General features: G+C 32.1%; 1 protein-coding gene across 1 annotated transcript in view; it reads left to right on the top strand.

Annotated features, from left to right (window-relative positions):
- LOC129741683 (protein sax-3) overlaps window positions 1-21,784 on the top strand; it is a 522,782-nt gene that overhangs the window by 382,058 nt on the left and 118,940 nt on the right. The window contains exon 2 of the mRNA XM_055733432.1: window positions 12,550-12,743. Within this exon, the coding sequence (XP_055589407.1) occupies window positions 12,550-12,743 (194 nt within the window). The remainder of the gene's footprint in view (window positions 1-12,549; window positions 12,744-21,784) is intronic.

The raw sequence follows: 21,784 nt of genomic DNA on the forward strand, positions 1-21,784 counted from the left end.
CTTCATCCATTATTTTTTAAACTTATATGCATTAATAAATCATTTGCGAACATGAAAAATACACAATATTAAGGCTTTGATTATTTAGAATCCGGACAGTTACAAACGTTTGTGTTTTAAAAACTATTTGTTTGATCGAAAAACGTTAGCATTCTTGTGAGTCTCCTTATACTTTTTATTTATTTGGGCCAAAAAAATTTCAGAAAAAATCAACAGTGATTAAGTGCTTTAATTCTACAAGTAAAGATTTTCGAAGTAATTGTACAAAAATATTTTTACCATGTCCTTTTCCATCGTAAATTAAAAAAAACAAAATCACGTAATTTTAGACATTTAAAACTAGGCATTGAAGTCCTTTTCATCACCAACACAACGCTGTCAGAAATGTAGTTATCACCAAAATGAAGTGCCCGGCCGGACTCCAAATGATCATAAGTTTTTGTTTCATATTCAGATTCGAAGTTCTTAAACTTCATTGTTTCGCAGAATTCAAAACTTCAAAATGGTGATCCATTGAAAACTCAAAACAAGATTCAACATTTAAAACTCAAATTGTAAATCAGATTGAAAATTAATTAAAAAAAAAAATAAATGCAGATTATAATCCAAGACATTAAATTTAAAATACTAGATTGATGATTGAGGGCTCTAGAACAAATTTCAATTTTTGGCTCATATCGAAACATCGAACTGGAATTTAAATTCAAAAATCGTTTTTTTACATGTCAGAAATCGTATTGAAACTAGAAATTTCATATTTTCAATATTTATTTTCTATCTAAGTTTTGAACCAAAATTCTGAACCTGGAAAAAACATCCGCATGATTTTATTTAAGGTTTTTTTTATGAACAATATTTTCGTAAAAGAAACATGGCATATTCTTTAAAAAATAAAAAAATGTTTAAGTTACAATTTTATCAAGAGCCAAATTTCAATTCATTTTATACATTAATTTATTTTCATTTATGGTTAAAATCTTTTCATTATGGTTTGAATCTTTGAATTTGCTGGAGAAGTTGAAAGATTTAGCTTATTTGATTGGTTTTTCGAATAAGTTTTTTTTAAATCGAAGGTTTTCTTATAAAAACTTATTTTTTATTCAAATCAGATAAGCTTAATTAACCAGATTTTAGAGCAAATTCAAAGATTTTGACCATTGATGAAAGTAAGTTCTCTAACATGCTACTCAATGATTCGTTTTACAAATCTAGTTCACCATTTCACAGATTTTTGATGAATTTTCAAAATTTTCAATGTAATACAAGAAAACTTTAAATGTAAAAAAACTTAAAAATGATTACTTAAAAAGTGATAAGAAATATATCTTTTAATTTTTTTTAAATTCGTGCATTTTTGGAGCAATTGGATCATACAAAAAAATAGGACATCAAAACCCCCCTCATGATGCCGTTCTACCTATGGCCCTGATGTCAATCTTTAGAGTATAAAACGATCTTTATAATGCCATATTTTTAAAGCAATCTAAATCTCCTATTTTTTTTTGAAAAAGTTTTCTAAAATGTATAATATGGGTTTAAATGATCTCTAAAGTACAAAAAGTGGTATTTTTCTTTTGAATGGATCGTGATAATTAATAATCACGAAATTTCTAATATCCGTCCAACAACAAATGGTTATTCAGTAATTATTTGTAAAAAGGACCCAAATTACTGTATTTATCTTAAAACTAAAAATGGGTTAAGGATCAAGTTTCTTTGAGTATAGGATCAAGAATGCTTAAACTTAAAAATAAAACAATTTTTTTCGTCTCACGTATATGCTTCTAGTCAATCTTCGGGTTCATGTATTTTTTTCCAATTATAGACACTTTACCACGTTAGTGGCGTTCGTGTTGTAACTTTATTTACTAACTTACCCTATTTTACAATTTTTTTTTTGTCAGTCCTGATTTGGAAATGAAACAAAGCAACTTTTTTTCTTCCTGTTCATTGTTGGAAAGGGCAAATTCCAGGGATCTGTTAATTCCGCATTCACGTTTTATTTTTTCATGTATTCTGCATTCAATAAGGATGGGGTTCATGTATTGTTTTTACTTAAGAAGTATATAAACTTGAAAATTCTCCACTAATGCTGGAGACGCTATGGTATTCATTAAAAAAACCAACAATAATTATTGACATCCGAAAGTTTAATTAATCGCATTTTTATCAATCTTATCAAGGTTCAAAGATATTTATTTTTATAGACAACTTTAATTCAGCTATTGAACATGATTGGATTGTACGAACTTGTTCATTTTATGTGATGTGATTTGCAGATTTAAAAAAACATGAGATTTAAAATTTTAATTCTACAAATTAAGCATCTCGTTTACATATGAAAACAGCAATCTTTTGGTTAAGTTTTAAAATAATTGAGTGTTTTCCAAAACAACCCTCACACAAAAATGCCCATTCAATTGAAGTCTTAAAGTCGTTGCCCAAACCCACAAAGAATATTTTCTCAAGTTTTAATGTTATCCATTTCGAGTTTTTTTTAAATTTGTATTGGAAATTTGGAAAACAGTATCCCCTGAGGGGCTTGTGATATAGCTCAGTTGGCAAGTCTGTTGTCTCCTTAGCCGATGTCCGCGAGTTCAAGCCCAAGAGTAAACATCGAACACAGTTGTACCGGATAAGTTTTTCAATAACGATTCGCCAACTGCAACGTTGATAAAGTCGCGAATGCCATAAAGATGGTAAAACGACTATAATCGAAACAAAAAGAAAAAAAAAAAAAAAAAAAAAAAAAAAGTATTCCCTGAAAACCCAATCCTCTTAAACAACGAATCCAACCTCATTTTCAATCCAATACACTCAAAATAATCTACACGTAACGGCTAAGTCAGTAACAAGACAGTTTTCAATCAAATGATTTTCACTTAATAGGTACGGAATGAATATGAAAACGCATCCCTATAGGAATTGATGCTTTATGAAAATTGCCTACAATTTAGGGGAGGAGCGGGCTAAATGCGCCTATTAAGCAGAACACTGATTTAATCAAATATCACATCAAATATGCGTACAAATACTATATACACGTGTGCAGGCATCTGTTTTCTATACATTGGAGTAATTTTGATGTTAAAATTTTCTTCTGTTTCCAAGAAAACGATTTTATAATAAATGTTGTCTAAAATGCCGAACCTCAAACCGTGCGGGCTAAATGCGCCTATTTATGATTTGAACAAACTTTCTGTTTTTTGGGCAATATTTCCGTATAATTTCATTGAAACTGGTAGAAAGTAATAATTTCCGTACGATAAAGCTGAAGTTTTATAAAAATCTATGTATATTATAATTTTATGGAATAAAACCATGAGAAAAACTTTATCAAATCTGTTTTTGGATCTTCAATTCTTCCTTAAGATATTATTCAGAGCTTAGATTTGAAGGTTCAGTGATAAAAATCATTTATTTATTCTATTTAACCTGTTATTTTAGGATGGAGGCATTTTACAAACATGATGGGGGCATACAAAAACACTCTATTATTCCACTATATAATCATTATTAAACCTCCACAAAAGCTGAAATATGTTTAATTCTTAAGTTTATTTGAGTAAGAAACAAAAACCATTCTAGTTTTTGTTTTAAGCTTCTTTACGTATAATTTTTAAAAGTCGAAATATTACATCAAAATGTATCAAAATCTTGTATGATTTTTTAAATTTGTTTGAGTTTGTAAATTCATAAAATTCTTTCTTGCCTTATGTTCTAAGCGTATCACCCTCAAAATTCATTGGTCAGATAAGCTGTCTAGTCAGCCATTTCAACAAACAGCCGTAGGGTCATTTAACCCGATAGGCCCATTTAGGAAACCTTTCCCCTACGTGAATTTCTAGTCAGTTCAACACGATGTGATAGTGAAAGCTTTATGAAATATAAAAATAATTATAAGAATAACCAACATGATTATAAATTTCAATTTATTTCATTAATCACTTTCACTACAGCAATCCCTATCACTTGAATGAAAAAATTATCTGGATTCCGGGTGGTTGACCAACCCAGTTTGGATAATACGATCCTTTAAAATTTAAAAAAATATGAATTGATTAAAATTTAAATACTTAATACTATATAGAAAGACAATTTATCTTGTACAACTTTTTTCTTGTTCCGTGAATTTGTCGAACATCAATTCCGAGAGTCCCACCAAAGCATGAGTGAACATTACGAGACATTCAGAAGCTTTTCCGAAGCTGGAAAAATACACAAACAAACCACAACTTCAATAAAAATAATTTTCGATGGGTTAATCAATAAACACTTACCTCCTTGGGTTCCGCACACGATGTTCAATGTGATCTGCTCGTCTTCAAACGTTGAATGTTCCTTAACTGCCATAGCCGTTGGTGGAGTTTTTACAGAAAATTATCATTAGCTGACTGAATACAAATCCCTTTTCCAATAAGAATTTACTACCACACGCTTGAGAAAATTTAAGACAACGGATTTCAAACCATCCTGTTAAATTTCGCGTGAAATTCATGTGTCAGTCATTTGAAAGTACAGTAGTTACTACAAGTCACACGTAGAATCAATGTTATGCCACAAAAGCCTAGTTTACGTGAAAAATCCCGTATATTAAATTTCAAAATTATTTTGGGTGTATAATAATAGATTGCGTTTATCCATTTGGATAAAATTTGGTCCAATACTGTTTTTTTTTTCATAAGACCTGATCTAATATCAAATTCTTCATTTGTCAAAACCCCCTCCCTCCTCTCTCATTTTTCTGAATATTTCTGAAATCCCAAAAGAGTAAATAAAAATTGTTAAAGATATTTTATTGAAAAAGATTATATGTGATTGTATGCAAATTTTTTGCATACTAGCTTTCGTTTAATTTGTTTAAATTTTTCGAAAATTTGGATTATTTATTATTGCATTTGCAAAATATATAAATTCAACAATGAATTTATATTCTTTTATACCTATAAGTTATGACCAAGGCCGTATTAAGGGGTGCCCCCGTGACAGAATAAAAAATAAACATAACTTTAATCAAAGAATTCAAATTCTAGAAATCAAGAAAATGAAATCGTATCAAGAGTATCAGTATCAACCAAAAGATATACCAGCTATAAGGGGCCCGTAAAATAATGTAGATATTGAATATTTTTACTCTAAATATATTAGGAGAGTCCCCAAGCATTGCACAATTTTAACCGCATCAATGTGGTCATGTCAAACTTATTTTTCCAAACCTGAAAAAATCTAAGCATTTGATTTTTCGCAACAAAATCCGAACAAATCGAAGTAGAATCCAGCAATTAAAAAAAACCATTAAAAAATGAAACACCTTAAATTTTTTTTATAGAAATACAGTAGCAGCATTTAAATTGTTTTTCAAACTTCAAAAAAAAAACAATTTAAGCCCAATTTGATTTTCTGGTAGTTTAAGTGTTCAAGTAAAATAAACCATGCAAAGTTTAAAAAAATAACAAATGCAAAGTTGCTGAAATAAATTTTTCTTTGGTTTGTCGAATTATGGAAAAAATGTTTTAGATATCAGTTATTTAAAGAAGATTTGCAGTACCGATTATGTTACAGACATTGAAAAGAATTTATGGATAGATTCATGTTTGGTTAAATTATCAAGAAGACTTCTAAAAAAACTTTCCAGATGTTTATCTGGGTGAATTTCGAGTATTATCTAAACTAAGGTCGCCAGAATTTTTTCAGCACGTATCCAGGCCGGAACCCTAGCAAAATCCGGGCATTTGAATTAAAAATTAACGAACATAAATCCGGGAAAAATCTGGGTGAATTTGGTCCACACCCAGAAGTTACTCAACAAAAATTAAAAAAAAATCATCAAAACGTATCGACAGTTTTTAAATTCTATTTAAGGCTTCCAAAAACCTTTCTAGATTTTTTTTTAAATTGGCTCCAAAAATTTCGTTTTGGCGACACAAAAAAAAATTTACACAATAGAAAAAATCTGGGCAAAATCAGAACCTTTTTCAATGAAATCCAGACCTATCCGGGCATTTTTTCAATGAAATCTGGGCAACCGGGCCGGACTGGATAAAACTGGGTAATCTGGCAACCTTCATCTAATTCATGGGTGAATCCTGAAGACTCCTGAATGTATGCAAACATGTGTTCCTTTCATGTACACAATTAGCCCAAAGGTGGATGCATGATGTGCAATTTTCATGAAGAAATTCAGATGCTGGTGTCCGCAGATTCAAAATAAAGGTATTTTGGTGGAAATTTTTGCCAACCCTGATCCAAACTGAAGAAAAAAATACGAAGAAGTGAAGAAAAACATTAACATCGTTTGAAATAATGAGTTCTCCCGAGCTTTGCTGAGAATTAAATTGATTTGGAATGCTTATTTTAAAAACATAGGTATGAGAATGAATAATGTTCAATTAATTTCTACTTTTTTCCCGAAAATCAATTAATAAAAATTCAAAACAAAAAAAACTTTTATGTAATCGAATACAAACACACAAAGGATCTCAATGAAATTTGATGTTTCCTCGAAAAGATTTATTTTTACTTAACTCTAAGTATACATGATTAGAGGATATGATAGCTGGCATCCTACAAATGCCAAAACCACCAACCTACAGAAAGTGTTGTATGTATGCTGTGATCTAGATTCGATCTCATGACCGTTGACTAAGAAGACATGAACCCTATCCTCTAGACCAAAGTCGGCGGCATAACTCAACTTCCTTAAATTGGACGAAAAGGCAAAACTGAGTTCCTCTATTTCTCTATTTCGGTTTTAGATTTGAAATTAATATTGATACTTTTTCAACTGATTTTATGTATGTTTTTTACTTATTGATTTTGTGGAAATTTTATTTTGAAATTTTCCTCTGCTTAAGTTAATGTTCTGTATTCAGTATATCGTTTTCCTATTGATCATTCTCAAATTGTTTTCATTATAAAACTATTCTCATAGCTGAATTTGTTGAATAGCAAATTTCATTGTGGGATTTTGTGCGTAGCTGTGTGAGAACTCGGGATCCTTGTTAGAGGTTTTAAACTCATTTGGATTTTTATCTGATTTATCAATAATAAGAAATCTGAATGGATGATTTGAACATTTAATCTCCATTCTGAATTTTTGTTTTCAGGGGTAATTATTGCCGCATTTAGAAAAACAATTTTACAAAAGTTTTTGAATTTTATGTTTGATTTGATGAAAATCTTATTTTAAGTGTAAAACTGCAAACTTTTCTCATTTTATTTTTAAAGCACTTAAAAACTTTTTATTTCTATGATAAATTTTAAAAAAATATTCTGTAATGAAAATACATATTTTTAACACCCGAATGATAAAATAAAACCTAAATAAACAAGCGAACAACAAATTTTTTAATATATTACATGAAAACTTTTTTTTATTTTAATGATTTGAGATTGAAAAATACGTTTGGATTATGGATAAAAAATATGCAATTTCTGATTTTTTTTTATTGTATGATTTTAACTATGATTCTTATTTTTATATTTGAATTTAATAAGAAATTTGTTCCTCATATCTTGTTTTGAAATTACGATTTTAATTTGAGGCACTGAATTTTGTTGTAAATCCTATTTAAGATTTTGAATTTTACTCTTGAATTCATATAAATATCTGAATATCCAGAAAATTTTAATTCAAGTTTTTTGTTTTTATTTGGATTCTTAACCGGAAATCTTAATGTAACTTCCCATTTTTCTATAAGGAAAATATTTATTCTGCAATCGATGAAGTGGTTAATGATAAAAAGAAACACATTTTAACATTCATCTTTGAGTAGTTTGAGTAGAGAAGTTTAGTTGATGATAGGGATAATGAATAAATTGTCAATTGAGTTTTGCTTTACACAGCTCTTTTTAGAGTTTTTATTTTAATTTTTTGGCTTATTTACTCTTCCGCAATGTGTGCTAGCGATATATTAATAATTATTGTTTGAAGATACCAGAAATTCGTAGACAAAATGGTTATTTGAAGTCAATATACTAAATTAATTTTCTGTTCCATACTGTATTATAAATAATAGGGGAGAATGAGGATACTTGATCCCTGGGGATACTTGATTCCTTAGCTATATCTCGAAACTGGAATGTCGTACAAAGATCAAATGTTCTAGAAAAATGTGCCAAATGGAACAAAACAGCAATGGTTAAGGCTCAAAAAATTTTAACAGAATAAGTTTTTGGGTTATTAAACTTTCTTTGAAAATTTTTACAAAATGTGACTTGAAGATCTTTTTTCATCATTTTAAATGTTTCTAACATGTAACTATTATAACAAAAATATTTATTCCAATACATCAATCTTTCGAGTGTAATATGAACTTCAAAATGCAATATTTTCAAAGCGATGAAAAACTCCCAACTTTTTTCAGAAAAAGTTTTCTAAAATGTTTATTATGGGTACAATTGATCCCTAATATTTGGGTACAAAAGATCCCGGTATACTATTCTTCTCAATGGATCGTGGTCATTGCTGATTACGAGATTACTAATATTTATCCAATAGCTGATATTCATCCATCAATTATCTGAAGAAAAGGGCTTAAATAATTGATTTTCTCTTGTTTATAGAAAATTGCGCCCGTAAGTATGCAATGTCATAAGGGTAGAGAATAAGCTATAGAATTTTTTTTCCGACAATAATAGATTGTGAAATGAGAACAAACATAAACAAAATAGTCAATAAATATTCTATCTTGGGGTTTTGTTTGATTTTTCCCATGGATTAGGGCTTCCTGAATAAAGGATCAAGTCTCCCCTTAACATAAAAAATATCGCAATTTTTTTACTCTCACGAAAATGCTTCTAGTTCATCTACGGGTTCAAGTATCGTTCTTATTTTAGGAGCATAGAAACTTGAAGCTACACGCTGCGCTGTCAGAAAATGTAAAAGAGTGTGGGTTGCTAAATTTTTCCAAAAAGATATGGTGAAAATAAGAAAAGGGGATCAAGTATCCCCACTCTCCCCTACTTGTGTTTTCTCTGAAATGGCATGTAGAAAAATTCATATGAATTCAACCCCTTTCACCCGAGACAAAAAAACCCTTGTCTCCCGATGGCTTACAGAAAGATACGGTCAAAATTTGATCAATATCAACTTAAAGTATTTCTTTCAATTTTGCATTTAAAAAAATCTGAACACCCCTCATTTTGAAGGTGTGTTTATGTGTAGAATGTTGCTCGTATTTTGATTTTGGAATTCACTCTTCAGTTTTCAAAATGTCGTCCAAGGAAGAAGAGCAGCGTATAAAAATTTTGCTCGCGCATCGCGAAAATCCGAGCTACTCGCCCGCAAAGCCGGCAAAATCGCTAAAAGTTGCCAAATCAACCGTTACAAATGTAATTTAAGTGTTTGGGGAACGTTTGTCGACAGCCAGGAAATCTGGATCGGTGGGAAATCGAAAACCGGAAGCCGCTGAGACGACAAAGAGAATTTCCGGTAGTTTCAAGCGAAACCCTTACCTCTCTCTCCGAGATGCCGCAAATAAGCTGGGTGTATCGTCTACAACCGTGCATCGAGCCAAAAAACGAGGCGGTCTATCGACTTACAAGAAGGAAGTGACTCCAAATCGCGATGATAAACAAAATACGACGGCCAAAGCGTGATCCGTCGATGTACACGACGATGCTGACGAAGTTTGACTGCGTGGTAATGGACGACGAAACCTACGTCAAAGCCGACTACAAGCAGTTTCAGGGACAGGAGTTTTATACGGCAAAAGGAAGGGGAAAGGCAGCAGATATGGGGATTTCTGGATAGGGATGGGATATGGGATATGATCAAGGATATGGGATTTCTGGTAAGGAACACCAAAGGATTCAGTGACATTTCCACTCTCAAAGCATTATACTGCTCACTCGTTCGCAGCGGCTTGGAGAACAATATCCAAATATGGGCACCTAATTCAATTGGAGGGCTGAAACTACTTGAGTCAGTTCAGAGGCGGTTCCTGCGATACGCACTTCCAAATTTACCATGGAATGAACCTCAGCGACTTCCCTCCTACCATGACCGATGTGGAATCTTGAATATCGAACCAATCGGCTCACGTGTTGTGCTGCTTCGTCGTTTGTTTATATTCGACGTCATATCCGGGAATATAGATAGTGCCAGTCTCATCGAAAGGATACCGTATCATGTCCCATCTCGTTCCCTAAGAGCCGCTAAGATTAAACAACTATGGAAGAAATGAATTTTATAATCCATTTGACATCTCTTGTAGATTGTTCAACCAAGTGTATGTGTATTTTGATTTGAATATAAGTAAGGATAGTTTTAAGCGTAGTTTAAGTAACCAGTCTGTATGATATTAAGTTATCGAAGACCGTGAACAATAAATAAAAAATATTTTCAAGCACATGAAACTGTCAAAATTCGCGAAGAAATATCTGGTTTTACAAGCCATCTGTACCTGTGGCTTGAAAAGCAGCATTTTCATAGCTTCCGGGATTGTCAACCAAGAAATTTACGTGGAAGAGTGTTTGAATAAACGTCTGCTTTCCTGAAGAAACACGGTAGTTCCATACTGTTTTGGCTGGATTTGGCATCTTGCCATTACGGTAAAAAGACCATGGAGTGGTACGCCGCCAACTACGTGCAGGTGGTTCCCAAGGACAAGAACCCTCCCAACACGCCAGAGCTCCGCCCAATTGAGAAATACTGGGCTATTGTCAAGCGGAATCCAAAGAAGACCAAAAAAAAACTGCTAAGGACGAGCAGCAGTTCAAGGCAAACTGGCTTTCTGCGGCGAAGAAGGTGGACAAGGTGGGTGTACAAAATCTGATGGCAGGGGTTAAGCGTAAGGCCCGGCAATTCGGATTTGGAAAAGCGGAAGTCTAACTGAATATTTTTTTTCCTGAATTTCATACTAATTAAACTTGAAAAAGAAATTTAATTTGATTTTTTAAATAAACGATTTCACCGATTTATACGCGTTTTCCCTTGACCAAATTTTGACCGTATCACCCTTTACTAAAGGGCCTTTAGCTCTACATGACCTTTTACTTTTTTGCGCTTAGCTCGATTCATAAAGTCAATGAATTGAAAATCGTCCCACCGACAGCAAAGGTGTTACGTTAAGATGAGACACAGAACACCAGAAAGAAAAACCCCGAAAGCAGCTAACCACCCATTTTTCTCGATAACCGGGAAGCAAAAAAGTCAACCAAATGGAACACAATTTACCGATGACGAGGCTGATAGTCTGGTAAAGACTATTGAACCGGGAAAACCGGAAGATGCCAAAGATGTGCCCAGACTGACTGGGTAGAATTTATGAAGGTGTGCTTTGGTGGTGTTTGGTTTTTGTATCGCTGTTTTTGCAGCATCTTCATGGTTTGTGAGTCTTTCCTCCAAAACCATCGAAAAATGGGAACCAAATGTGAAAATGAAAAACGACTGGTAGGTATTGGGCTTAAACTTTGCGAAAAGTTCTATAACAGTATCTTACATTAATTTTCCTCTGCTGAAAAATTAACGGTTAAGGTATTGAATAATTAGAACTCGCATGATTTTTTAATTATTTTGAGTTATGGAATGGGTCACGACATAATTGATGTCATATATATTCGCCTGAAATCCCGCGGAACAATCAAACAAATGACCCCGGGCAAAGGTAATTAAAGCTATGCAAATTGAAATAAAAATTATATTCTCTGCCTGCTGCTCGGGGTAATAACTGGTAATTACCATTCTGTACGGGAAAAAGTGATTTTTTCGCCTTGCCCCTGAATCAACTCGGCGCGTTGACAGCTTCTGTGCAATCACTTGGAAATTATGCAACTAGGTTCTGTGTGGCCACTAAGAGTAGAAAAAAAGAAACGTCGTCACAGCCGGGTTCTTGTAATTGCAATTAAACGTAACTAACTGTGAACTGCTGTCATGAATATGCTATACCCTACATAGTGCAGCGCTGTGAGTTGTTATTTGAAGGCGAATCCTTCGTTCTGGAACGTGGATGAAGTTGAGCAGAAGAAGAAAAAAATCGTTCCCAGAAATTGAAAGCATGTTCCCCGTTTTGCCACCCATAACCTTTTTTCACGACAGGAACATTACAATCTTCGTCCGGAATTTACCGTTTTTTCCTGTTCTCCATTTGCTGCTCCATCCAAAGTCCTAGACTAGTTAGTCAAGAACTGCGCGGGACGACAGGTTGTGAATCTTAATTACCGGCAGGTGAAACGTTTTAGCATTTTTGCCTCACTTTATGCTTTTCCGACTAAAAGTTTCCATTTCCTACCTCAGCTGCACAAAAGAGAAGAGGCGAGCGATAGTTGAAATTTTTATGCTGTATTTGCTTGACGTCCGCGCGATTGGTCATAATCGCTGGACGGACATTTTAACTGACTTCCATTAGCGGACACAACGACGACGGTTAGAAAAGAAAAAAATCGTGGGCGGAGGCAGCAATTAGCGACATGAAAGGCTAGGCTAGTTAGCGAACAGCTTGTTTTAATTTCAATTTGTCAAAACCAATCCCCATCAGGTGGACGGTACTAATCAAGTGAAGTTCTGAAGCTAATTTAACGATTGTTTTTTTTCTGCTTCTTCCACAGCTCTTCAAAATCCAAGAATCATCGAGCATCCTATCGATACGACGGTTCCAAGGCATGAGCCGGCCACCTTGAACTGCAAGGCCGAAGGAGTTCCTCCGCCCAGTATCACCTGGTTTAAGGACGGAGCGCCGTTGAAAATCCTGTCCGGTTCCCATCGGATGTTTTTGCCTGCCGGAGGGCTGTTTTTTCTTAAGGTAAGTTGATGTACTTGATGAATTTTTGGATTACACAGTGACCGAAATAAGAAAAGATCATTATGCATTATGCAACAAATGATTGATTGAAAATGCTCCTCTAGTGCTAAGGAATTTGATACGCGAGCTATAATACTTGATCAAACTTTATCAAAAAACAGGTTTCCAATTCAAAAATATTAATGTTTATAAACAGTCGAACACTATTTCCCCAGTTTTAAGCCATAGATGGCGATACTTTCTTGCTATCAAACGGTTTACTTTCCGGGATTATTAAGGTATGCTGGATAATTTCGGTCAAGAAATAAGTACTCGGTACCGTGTGAAAGCTTTGGAAATTCCAAGATCACTAAATCAAAAAGTTAGAACTGCGTCAAGTTCATTAAAAAGTGAATATCTTGGACCAGTAATCAAAATAATGTTGTATTTTCCGGTGGAACTTGTTGGAACAGAAGGCTAGCAGTTTTATTCTTATGATTCACAATTGAATAGGAAGTTCAAATAAGCAGGAATTTTGGCGGTTGAATGTTCTTGTGCTGGTGATTTTTTGCAAATCCGGAAAAGCTTTTGCAACGTGCACTCCAACAAAACGTGAGGAAAACTACCTCGAAATGATAATTATGGGCCTAAACATACCCATAAAATCAATATTTAGACTAAATTTGGTTTTAACTGCAAGAAAGTGCTGCCATCTACGATCTGAAACTCCAAAAGTTTAGTTTTCTGAAAAAAATCACAGTTTTTCAATACCAACCCGTTTTTTCTTCTACACTTCACGTCATGCTCATACATAGATTGTATGATTAACTATGCTAATGAAAAAAGTGAGTAGTTTGGTAAAGTATTAAAGTTCAAATTTCTAGAGGAGCATCTCTTGGAAATTCCTCTAAAACTTTTGTAATGCTGAAAAACGTCTTAAAATTCAGAGATCTATTCGAATAGTCTGTATAAGTATTATTATTAACATTTTCATAGTAAATTTAAAGAAAAAGTTTTGGTTTTTGTAGAAAACCATAAGTTTTACTATTCTTATTTCGCACTTTTTTTTCAAATTTTTGGTCCTCAACACCAATTGCTTGGTCAAAAAAAAAGGGAACTTATGCTTGGTTTATCCGTTGAACAATTTAAAACATGTTGTCATAGAAAGTTTTAACGATTTTCAATCATTCATATCTTTACAAGCAATACACATAGCGATACTATTCGCTCACTATATATAAGGTACTTAGACAAAAAATGGAAAACGCACTCCATGTTTGCATGTGAAGTGATCCAAAAAACATGTGTTTTACAAAAAATTAAAACATTTGGAGCTTAATTTTTTTCTTGGCCATCTAGCAGACATCATATTCCTGTGTCTTTTGTTTATTCCAGAGGGTCGCACAACGGTACTCAAGCCCAACGCATCTTTTGATCTGGCCCATAGAATTTTTGGAAAACTTGATAAATGTTTTATTCTTTTATTTTTTTGGAGTATTTCAGTGCAATTTCAGCAAAATGTAGATCATATTACAGTTAGAACATTTAAATTCGCAAAAATCAAATTTTCGTTAAATTGTTGGTTTGTTAGTCCCACATATTCAGCCAAAGTCAAACCTTGTCAGATAAAAGTCAGATGAACATGCTCTAATTCTTAATGGAGGTGCGGATGTTCTTAGTTGAAGTTCACGTTCATCTTGAAAAGTATAAACGGTACTGTACTTCTTATATAACGTAAACAGGGGGAACTTTGATCAGCGGGGTAACTTTGATGAACATGACATTTTTGCGGATAATCATCATTAACTGAGTATAAAGTTGGAATATATGAAAACTGTTTACTACGTTTGAAAGCCTATACATTGAGTTACAAATAAGCTAAATTTAGTGTTCATTAGCAGGTTTTCTAAATTACTTAAAATGTAATTTTAAAACCTTAAAATATCTGGTTATTTGAAGGCTCACAAACAAACATCTCTCCTGATCAAATTTAGGCATTTAGGAGCAAATTCTCAGTTTTATGTGAAAGTTCAACTTTTTTCTTGGTTTGCATAAAAGTAAAATTTCATTTGTTTTTGAGGCCAAAAATATTGAGGAATGTTTATTATTTTTGCCCCTAAATGTATGCAGCAACATTGTCCATCTTTTGAGTATTTTTTTTTTTTTTGAGAGAAAACGTTGAAAAATTCAAATGAGTACAAACAAAAAATTACTGTTGTCGATGTTTTGAGCCATCTGTGCTAAATGGCATCAAAACAATAAATTTGAAGATGTTGAGTTACGTAAATACCATAGTGAAAAAACCTCGAAACTCGAAATCTGGTTTTATAACAAACATTTAATTATAACCACCAATGTCGTTTGAATTTACTGCAATCAATGCTCATGTTTAATACTCCTTACCTCAGTAAGTCTTTAAAAGCTTTTGTTTATTGTGAAAAAGCAACCCCTTCCAAAATATTCAAAAATGAATGAAAAAAGTGAACAAAGTTCCCCCAGTTTACGGTAATGATTTTTTTTTTGTCACAAAAAATCACATTTACAATAGTATATTTTTGTTGCAAAAAATCAGATTATCAGATTTTGTATAGTTATCCCCGGATTAACGTGATACAATCCTGGCCGTATGGGAAGGGGGAGGGGTTTGAAAGTTAAACTCCCTCATGAGGATCCAAAAAAGCAAGCGAGGTATTCTACTGAGCACTCAACACTTTAAATTCATTTCAAATAGTGATAATGGAGTAAAGGGTTAAAAGAGTAACAATCTAGACTAACTTTCAGCCAATGCCAAAACCTTAATAACCTCAAAAAAGTTTATAATTCTGCTACAGTTTTTCTAAACTTTTCCGCTTGGTCATAGAAAATCAAGTCTAAATACTAAATTTAAAATTTAATTGAACTTGTTTAGGAGGTTCTGGTTTCATATAATTATGAACAAAATTGTATTTATATATCATATTTTGGAGTTTGTATCCAGTTAGGGTTTTTTGATTTCCAGTTCTAACTGACATAGTTCCTAATAATGAGACGAGAAAAGAAAAGTTGCTTTAAAATCTAGGTTCAAATTTGGTTTCGCATTTCATATCAAATAAGAATCATTTTTTCGAAAATAATAAGCATTTTCAATATTTTGATAAAAGTTTTCTGAAGTAGCATTCTTTCTTGAATTCCAATTTGAATTTTGTATGAGAAAAAAGTTTAAGAACTACTTATTTCTTTCACAAAATTGAAATATTTTAATCTTCTAAATGGTGACTCAAAATTAAAAACTCAGATTTAGATCCATCATTCGAATTTAAGATTCACAATACAAAATAATAATAAATAATTAAAATAATGAGTTGTAAGTAATCCAGAACTATAGAGTTCAAATTATAGATTCACGAATGAGGGCTCTAAAACTTGGCTCATAATGTTTTGATCTTCATTTAAGATGCAGAAATCGTTTGTTTTTGTATATTTCAGAATCGTATAGAAAATTGGAAACAGATTCAACGTTAATTTTGTTAAATCAGGCTCAGAATACGGATTGCGAATGCCGATTTAAAAATCAGGAATTCATGTAGCTTGAAATTGACTATTACAAACAATTTAAAATTTTGAGGAATTCAAGAGGTAATGAACTTAAAAATTTGCTTGTCCATTTTTATTCCAGAATCAAATTTGTAAATTAAAATAAGTTTGTAAAGTACACACAATTCAGCTTAAAATAACAAGTATAAAGTTAAATTTAAGTTTTTATGTTTTGTTTCATGAAAAAATCCTTACTGTATTAAAATTATGCTCAGTATTAAAACTATGCAATTGATTTTTTATGAAAAATATTTGCTATTAAAGAAACATGTACCTCATCTTCACTATAACAATTTGCACAAAATTCTTTATTTTCTCGGTGAATTCTCTAACATTATAAATATTGCAGTTGTTTCAAAGCCAAATTTCATACTTTAATCAAAAATTTGATTAAAGTTTGCATCAAGCAAGTTTGATCCAAAAATTATGTATGTATGTTTGTATAATCCATCCAACGACCCCCTGAGCTGGCAGGTATGTTATGCAAAAGAGCCAATATTAATCCGTTTGATTAAAATTGTTCAATCGCGGGTGCTGGTGGTGTTAGCTCTATTGAAATTCCAGTAACCCATTTCAGAATGGCAGCTGCACATCCCGAGGTTACTTTCATTGCCAAGAAGCCCCGCCCAATCATAGCCGCATGACCAAATGGGTCCTGTAATTATGATTAGCCTTTCCTTCTTTTATTGTTGACATATCCAGGAACTTCATAAATATAATTGCCAAATTATATGAACTTAGCCCCCTAGACTGAGTCGGAAGTTTTTGGGCCAATTTATAAAATTTCTTTGGGAAATTTTCCGCTGAACATCTTTTTCGAAGACTTTAAATGCGTATATTATTAGGCAAAAAAGTTATTAGCTGTTTCACAGAGGTATGTCTTTTCGCATTGATAAGCGATAAATTCAATTGACATCCCTGCAGGGCGCCTAACGAGGTATTGCATGACTACTTTTCTTGCCATACTTTGCGAGGCTCCACCAGTGATGTCAATTGAATATGTCGTTTATCAATGCGAAAAGACATACCTCTGTTAAACAGCTAATAACTTTTTACCTAATAAGATACGAAAAAACGGTCTTCGACAAAGTTGTTCAGCGGAAAATTTCACTTAGGAATTTTATAAGTTTTCATGAAAACAGTCAGCTGGATCGGTTCCACCGACAAAACAAAAACGATGTTGATTTTTCAGTACAAAATATTCAATTTTCCCATATAAACCTAAAAGTTCAAATTTACTCATGTAAACGTTACTTAAAAATTCTACAAAAATCATGGATGAGTTTTGGACCAAGACGAAGCTTTTTAGACCCCAGGGTTTGAGAAATTCAAAAATGACCCCAAATCGACTCAGTCTATTAGCCCCCTAATATGTCCAATAAAAGATAGACATGTATTTAGTTTACGATTTCAATTATACAGGTAATTCAATGAATCAATCTTACCTTTTTATGGAACCAAAATCTCACCTTTTATCTTACCTTACCTTGAAACATCTTACATAAATGTTACCGTAGCTTTAGCCTCATTCCCGTTTCTGACAATGCCAGACGTTCTCGGTAAATTATGTTCTCCTTAATTTTCACAACCTTCCTTTAACTCAAATGATTTTTACGGAAAACAGTGCGAGCAAAAACAAAACTTGTACGCGTTAAGCGGAATAAAGAGTTTGTCGTGCATCTTGAACGTGTGCAAGAACTTTCAAGCATGAATGATTGCTTAATTTCCTCCCTTCTTATCTTCTATGTGCAAGTAACTTTGTCAACGACGCGTAGTAGGCTGCGCTTTATAATGCATAACACATTACATCAAGATTTGCGCTTCCTCAAGCCATCGAACTTTCCTACCTGGACGGCACGACACCAAAATCGCAATTTAATCTTCATAGTTAAGGATTTCTATTTTTTCTCACTCCACCACTTTAAACTTCTTATTTGCTTAAAGACACTCATTAAACACTCATTCTTCTCAAAACACACACAAACGGCACCTTTATATCAATTTTTTCCCTTCTCAAATCTTCTCAACACAGCGGATTGGCTATTTTTCTAAAATAACCTACATTTTTTCGCAGTTTTCGAAGCCATTCCACATAATTCTAAAAAAAATCCGGATTGAAGAAGCTTCTCCCACTCCGTCGTAGCTTCGTCAATTAAATAATAGTTCATTTGACCCACGCTTGGCGAAAATAAAATCAACAGCGCACGGGAAGAGAATTTGAACGCGCCGCACAAATTAAACTAGCTGGCATTCCCCACTTTCTCAGGTACAAATCAGGTTTTTTTTCAGTTTCACTCATCACATCAGCTCATTTTGACACAACAAATACTTTTTTCGACTTCTTGCCATTTTTAGCTGAAAATCACGAAAATTATTAAGAAAAAACAACTTTTAATACGTAGCGCAAAGAGAAAATAGAAAAACGCCTCCGCACTCGGCCAAGGCCTACTCGCAATCCCAAGTTTGATCCATAAATTATGCATCCTTAACTTTAATTTTTGAAAATTGATTATTTTCATCGATGGTTAACCCTAGAAAGCTGTTCGGGTCAAAATGACTCGAAGCGCGCATTTCTAACATCTTTATTACCATTTCAACATACTGAAGAACTTGGATTTTTGGCAGACCAAGTATGTTCTATGAAAATGATGATCAAATTAACGAAAAAAAATTAATATTTGAGTTTTGAAAATCAGTTCATTGGGATATGAAATACAGCTAAGCAAAGTCAAAATTGGATGTTGTTTTTTTAAAGTTAATTTTTTTTTCTACCGGAAGATCTGAGATAGTGGTCAAAACTTTTATTGGACCTCAACATATCTATACATTGTCGGATAGATGAATTTTTGTCGATTTTTATCATCAATGAAAAACTTAAATACTTTCAAAATTAGTTTAACTTTCAAAATTAGTTTCTGATAACCTGGTTATACATTTCGACTTTATTTTGAAACGTTTAGTAATAAGAATAAATTACCTACACAATGAATATAATATGATCAAAATCTGTTAACATTTACAGCCTGGAAAACGCCATCAAACTACCGCTCAAATTTCCCCGAAACGGATATTTTGCGAACGGCTTTGGAAGGTTAAAATCTTTACTTTGCAAAAGAGTTTGAAAGATTTAGCTTATTTGATTTGAGAAAGAATTTGTTTTTTTTTTTTTAGAAATTCAAGGCTCTCCTAAAAAAATATTTTTGGCTCAATTCACATCAGTTTGATCTCTCAAACTCTTAAATAAATTCAAAGATTTTAAACATCGATGAATGTGAATTCCATATTTTATTTTATTAGGTTTCATTATGAAAATTAAGCTCTCCGTTCAGGTTTAGGACCAGTTTGATCTTATAATGTAAAAAAAACTTTAATTTGAATTATGGATGAAGTTTCAAAAAAACTTTGTTTTGAGTTTTTTAATTCATGCATTGTTGGGTAAAAAGTCATTGTTAAAAATAAGTTACCATCATTCACAACAAAAGTCGTTAGTTCTGAAATTTGTAAAAAATATAGATAATAACATTCTGGATAGCATAAAATTTAATTTTTCACAAATTTAGTAACAGTTTTGAAAAACTCCAGGAAAATAAAACGAATACTTAAAAATTTCAAGTTTTTTTTTAATTATTTTTGATAATCTGTTAAGCCAGTATATCTTTGAATGTAGTTATAAATACTTAAACACTTAAACACTTAATTTAAAGACTTAAACCTACACATGTCTTTTATCAAACTTTGAAATTATTTTGTGAAGCTCAACCTTATGATTTCGTGTAAGCATTTCGCATACGATACGTGAATCTTTTCATGCTTGTGCTAACTAAGGGTAGAAGTAAGAAAAAATCATATTCTTGACAGTATTTACAGCACAAGTATAATTTTAAAACTTGAAAAATTAATTTACAAGTCATGTTATGTTTCGTCAGTTTTCTTTAGAGATTAAATTGGAAATAAACTATATATTATGAAATTTATCGACTACACACCAAGGTTGCCAAATAAACAGAAAATTCCGTAATATCACAGGTTTTTGAGCAAATTTGCATCACAGAGTGTGTGTCACAGGAAACAGAATTTTATTCAAATTCACATATTTTACAGAATTTTTTATGTCAATATAAATTTCGGATTTCTAAGTTATGATTGGAAAAATATGATAAGATTAGTGAGGTTGAATGATTTTGATCAAGTAAACTGTAAAAAAAAAATTTTTTTTTATGAATTTTCAAATCAACATAAGGAAGGTTGATAGATTGCCCGGTTTTTTCTGGGTTTCCCCGTATATTTAAAACCAAACCTGGGAACAGCCGGCCTGAATCGGTTGCCCACATTTTATTCAAAAATACCTTGATTTTGCCCGTATTTATTAATTTTAATTGACAAATAAAACAAAAGAAATCATATTGTGTTGTAATTTTTTTTTCATTTATGCCTCAAAACGAAATTTTTTGAGCAAGTTTTATAAAAATAATCATGGAAGGTTTTTTGAAAGTCCAAAATACGATTAAAAATCTGTCGATCAGTTTTCACAAGAACAATTTTTTAATTTTTTATATTTTTGTTAAGTAATTTATCCGTTCTTTTAAAATTTGCCCGGATATTGTCCGGATTTTTGGTCGTCAGTTTTGACATCAAATGCCCGGATTTTTTTTTCAAAACACATAATTTTTTTTCCGACAACCTTGCTACTTACCGGCCTTAGTTGGTTGTGTTTAAAAAATGTGACAATCAGAATTTAGAGGATAGGTTTTCAGAGAAGGGGAAGAAGAATTAACATGAAAGTGTTCAAATTCCATTAAACAATACAAAAATGGTTGAATAATATTAAAAAAACGTTTTAAGAATTATAAAGTTTAAAATTTGGTGCTCATTTCACTTTCTTATGTACCCTCCCTACAATTTCTTTCAAACCGTTGAAAAATTTGCATATTGTGACAGACATAAAATAACGAACACACTCGTGTAGGATCTCAGTGAACCTTCATGTTTCTTTGAAGAGATCTATATTCATTTCTGTATTCTTTCGAGGATAAAATGGCAAGCACCATAATTTTGAAAGTAATTGAAAAATATAAATTTTTGTTATCAAGGAGGATTTATTATTCATCTTTTGATGATGCTTGATCTTATAAAGATAATGAACCAATGTTTATGATTTTGGAGAAAAAAAAACAAGAAATTAACGTCAAAACCTTTTCAATTTTTTCTTCTCTGAATACAAGCAGACTCGTGTGTATACTTTAAATTAATTTAAATAACGAATAAATAATATCAAATTACATTCTCTTATCAATTGAAATAACTCGCTGTATTTAGTCATATGCAATTTATTAGTTTGAAAAAAAAAATGTGAATAATATGTTTTAAAGAAAAATCTATACCTATTAAACATGCATCAACAGCATAAACTTATACCTACTTTTTAAAAAAAATTTAGAAATTTATTGATAAAATGATAATTTTTAACCAGTTTTCCAATTGATGCAACC

The sequence above is a fragment of the Uranotaenia lowii genome, chromosome 2 (genome assembly GCF_029784155.1).
Source record: "Uranotaenia lowii strain MFRU-FL chromosome 2, ASM2978415v1, whole genome shotgun sequence".
In the NCBI taxonomy this organism is placed as follows: Eukaryota; Metazoa; Arthropoda; class Insecta; order Diptera; family Culicidae; genus Uranotaenia; species Uranotaenia lowii.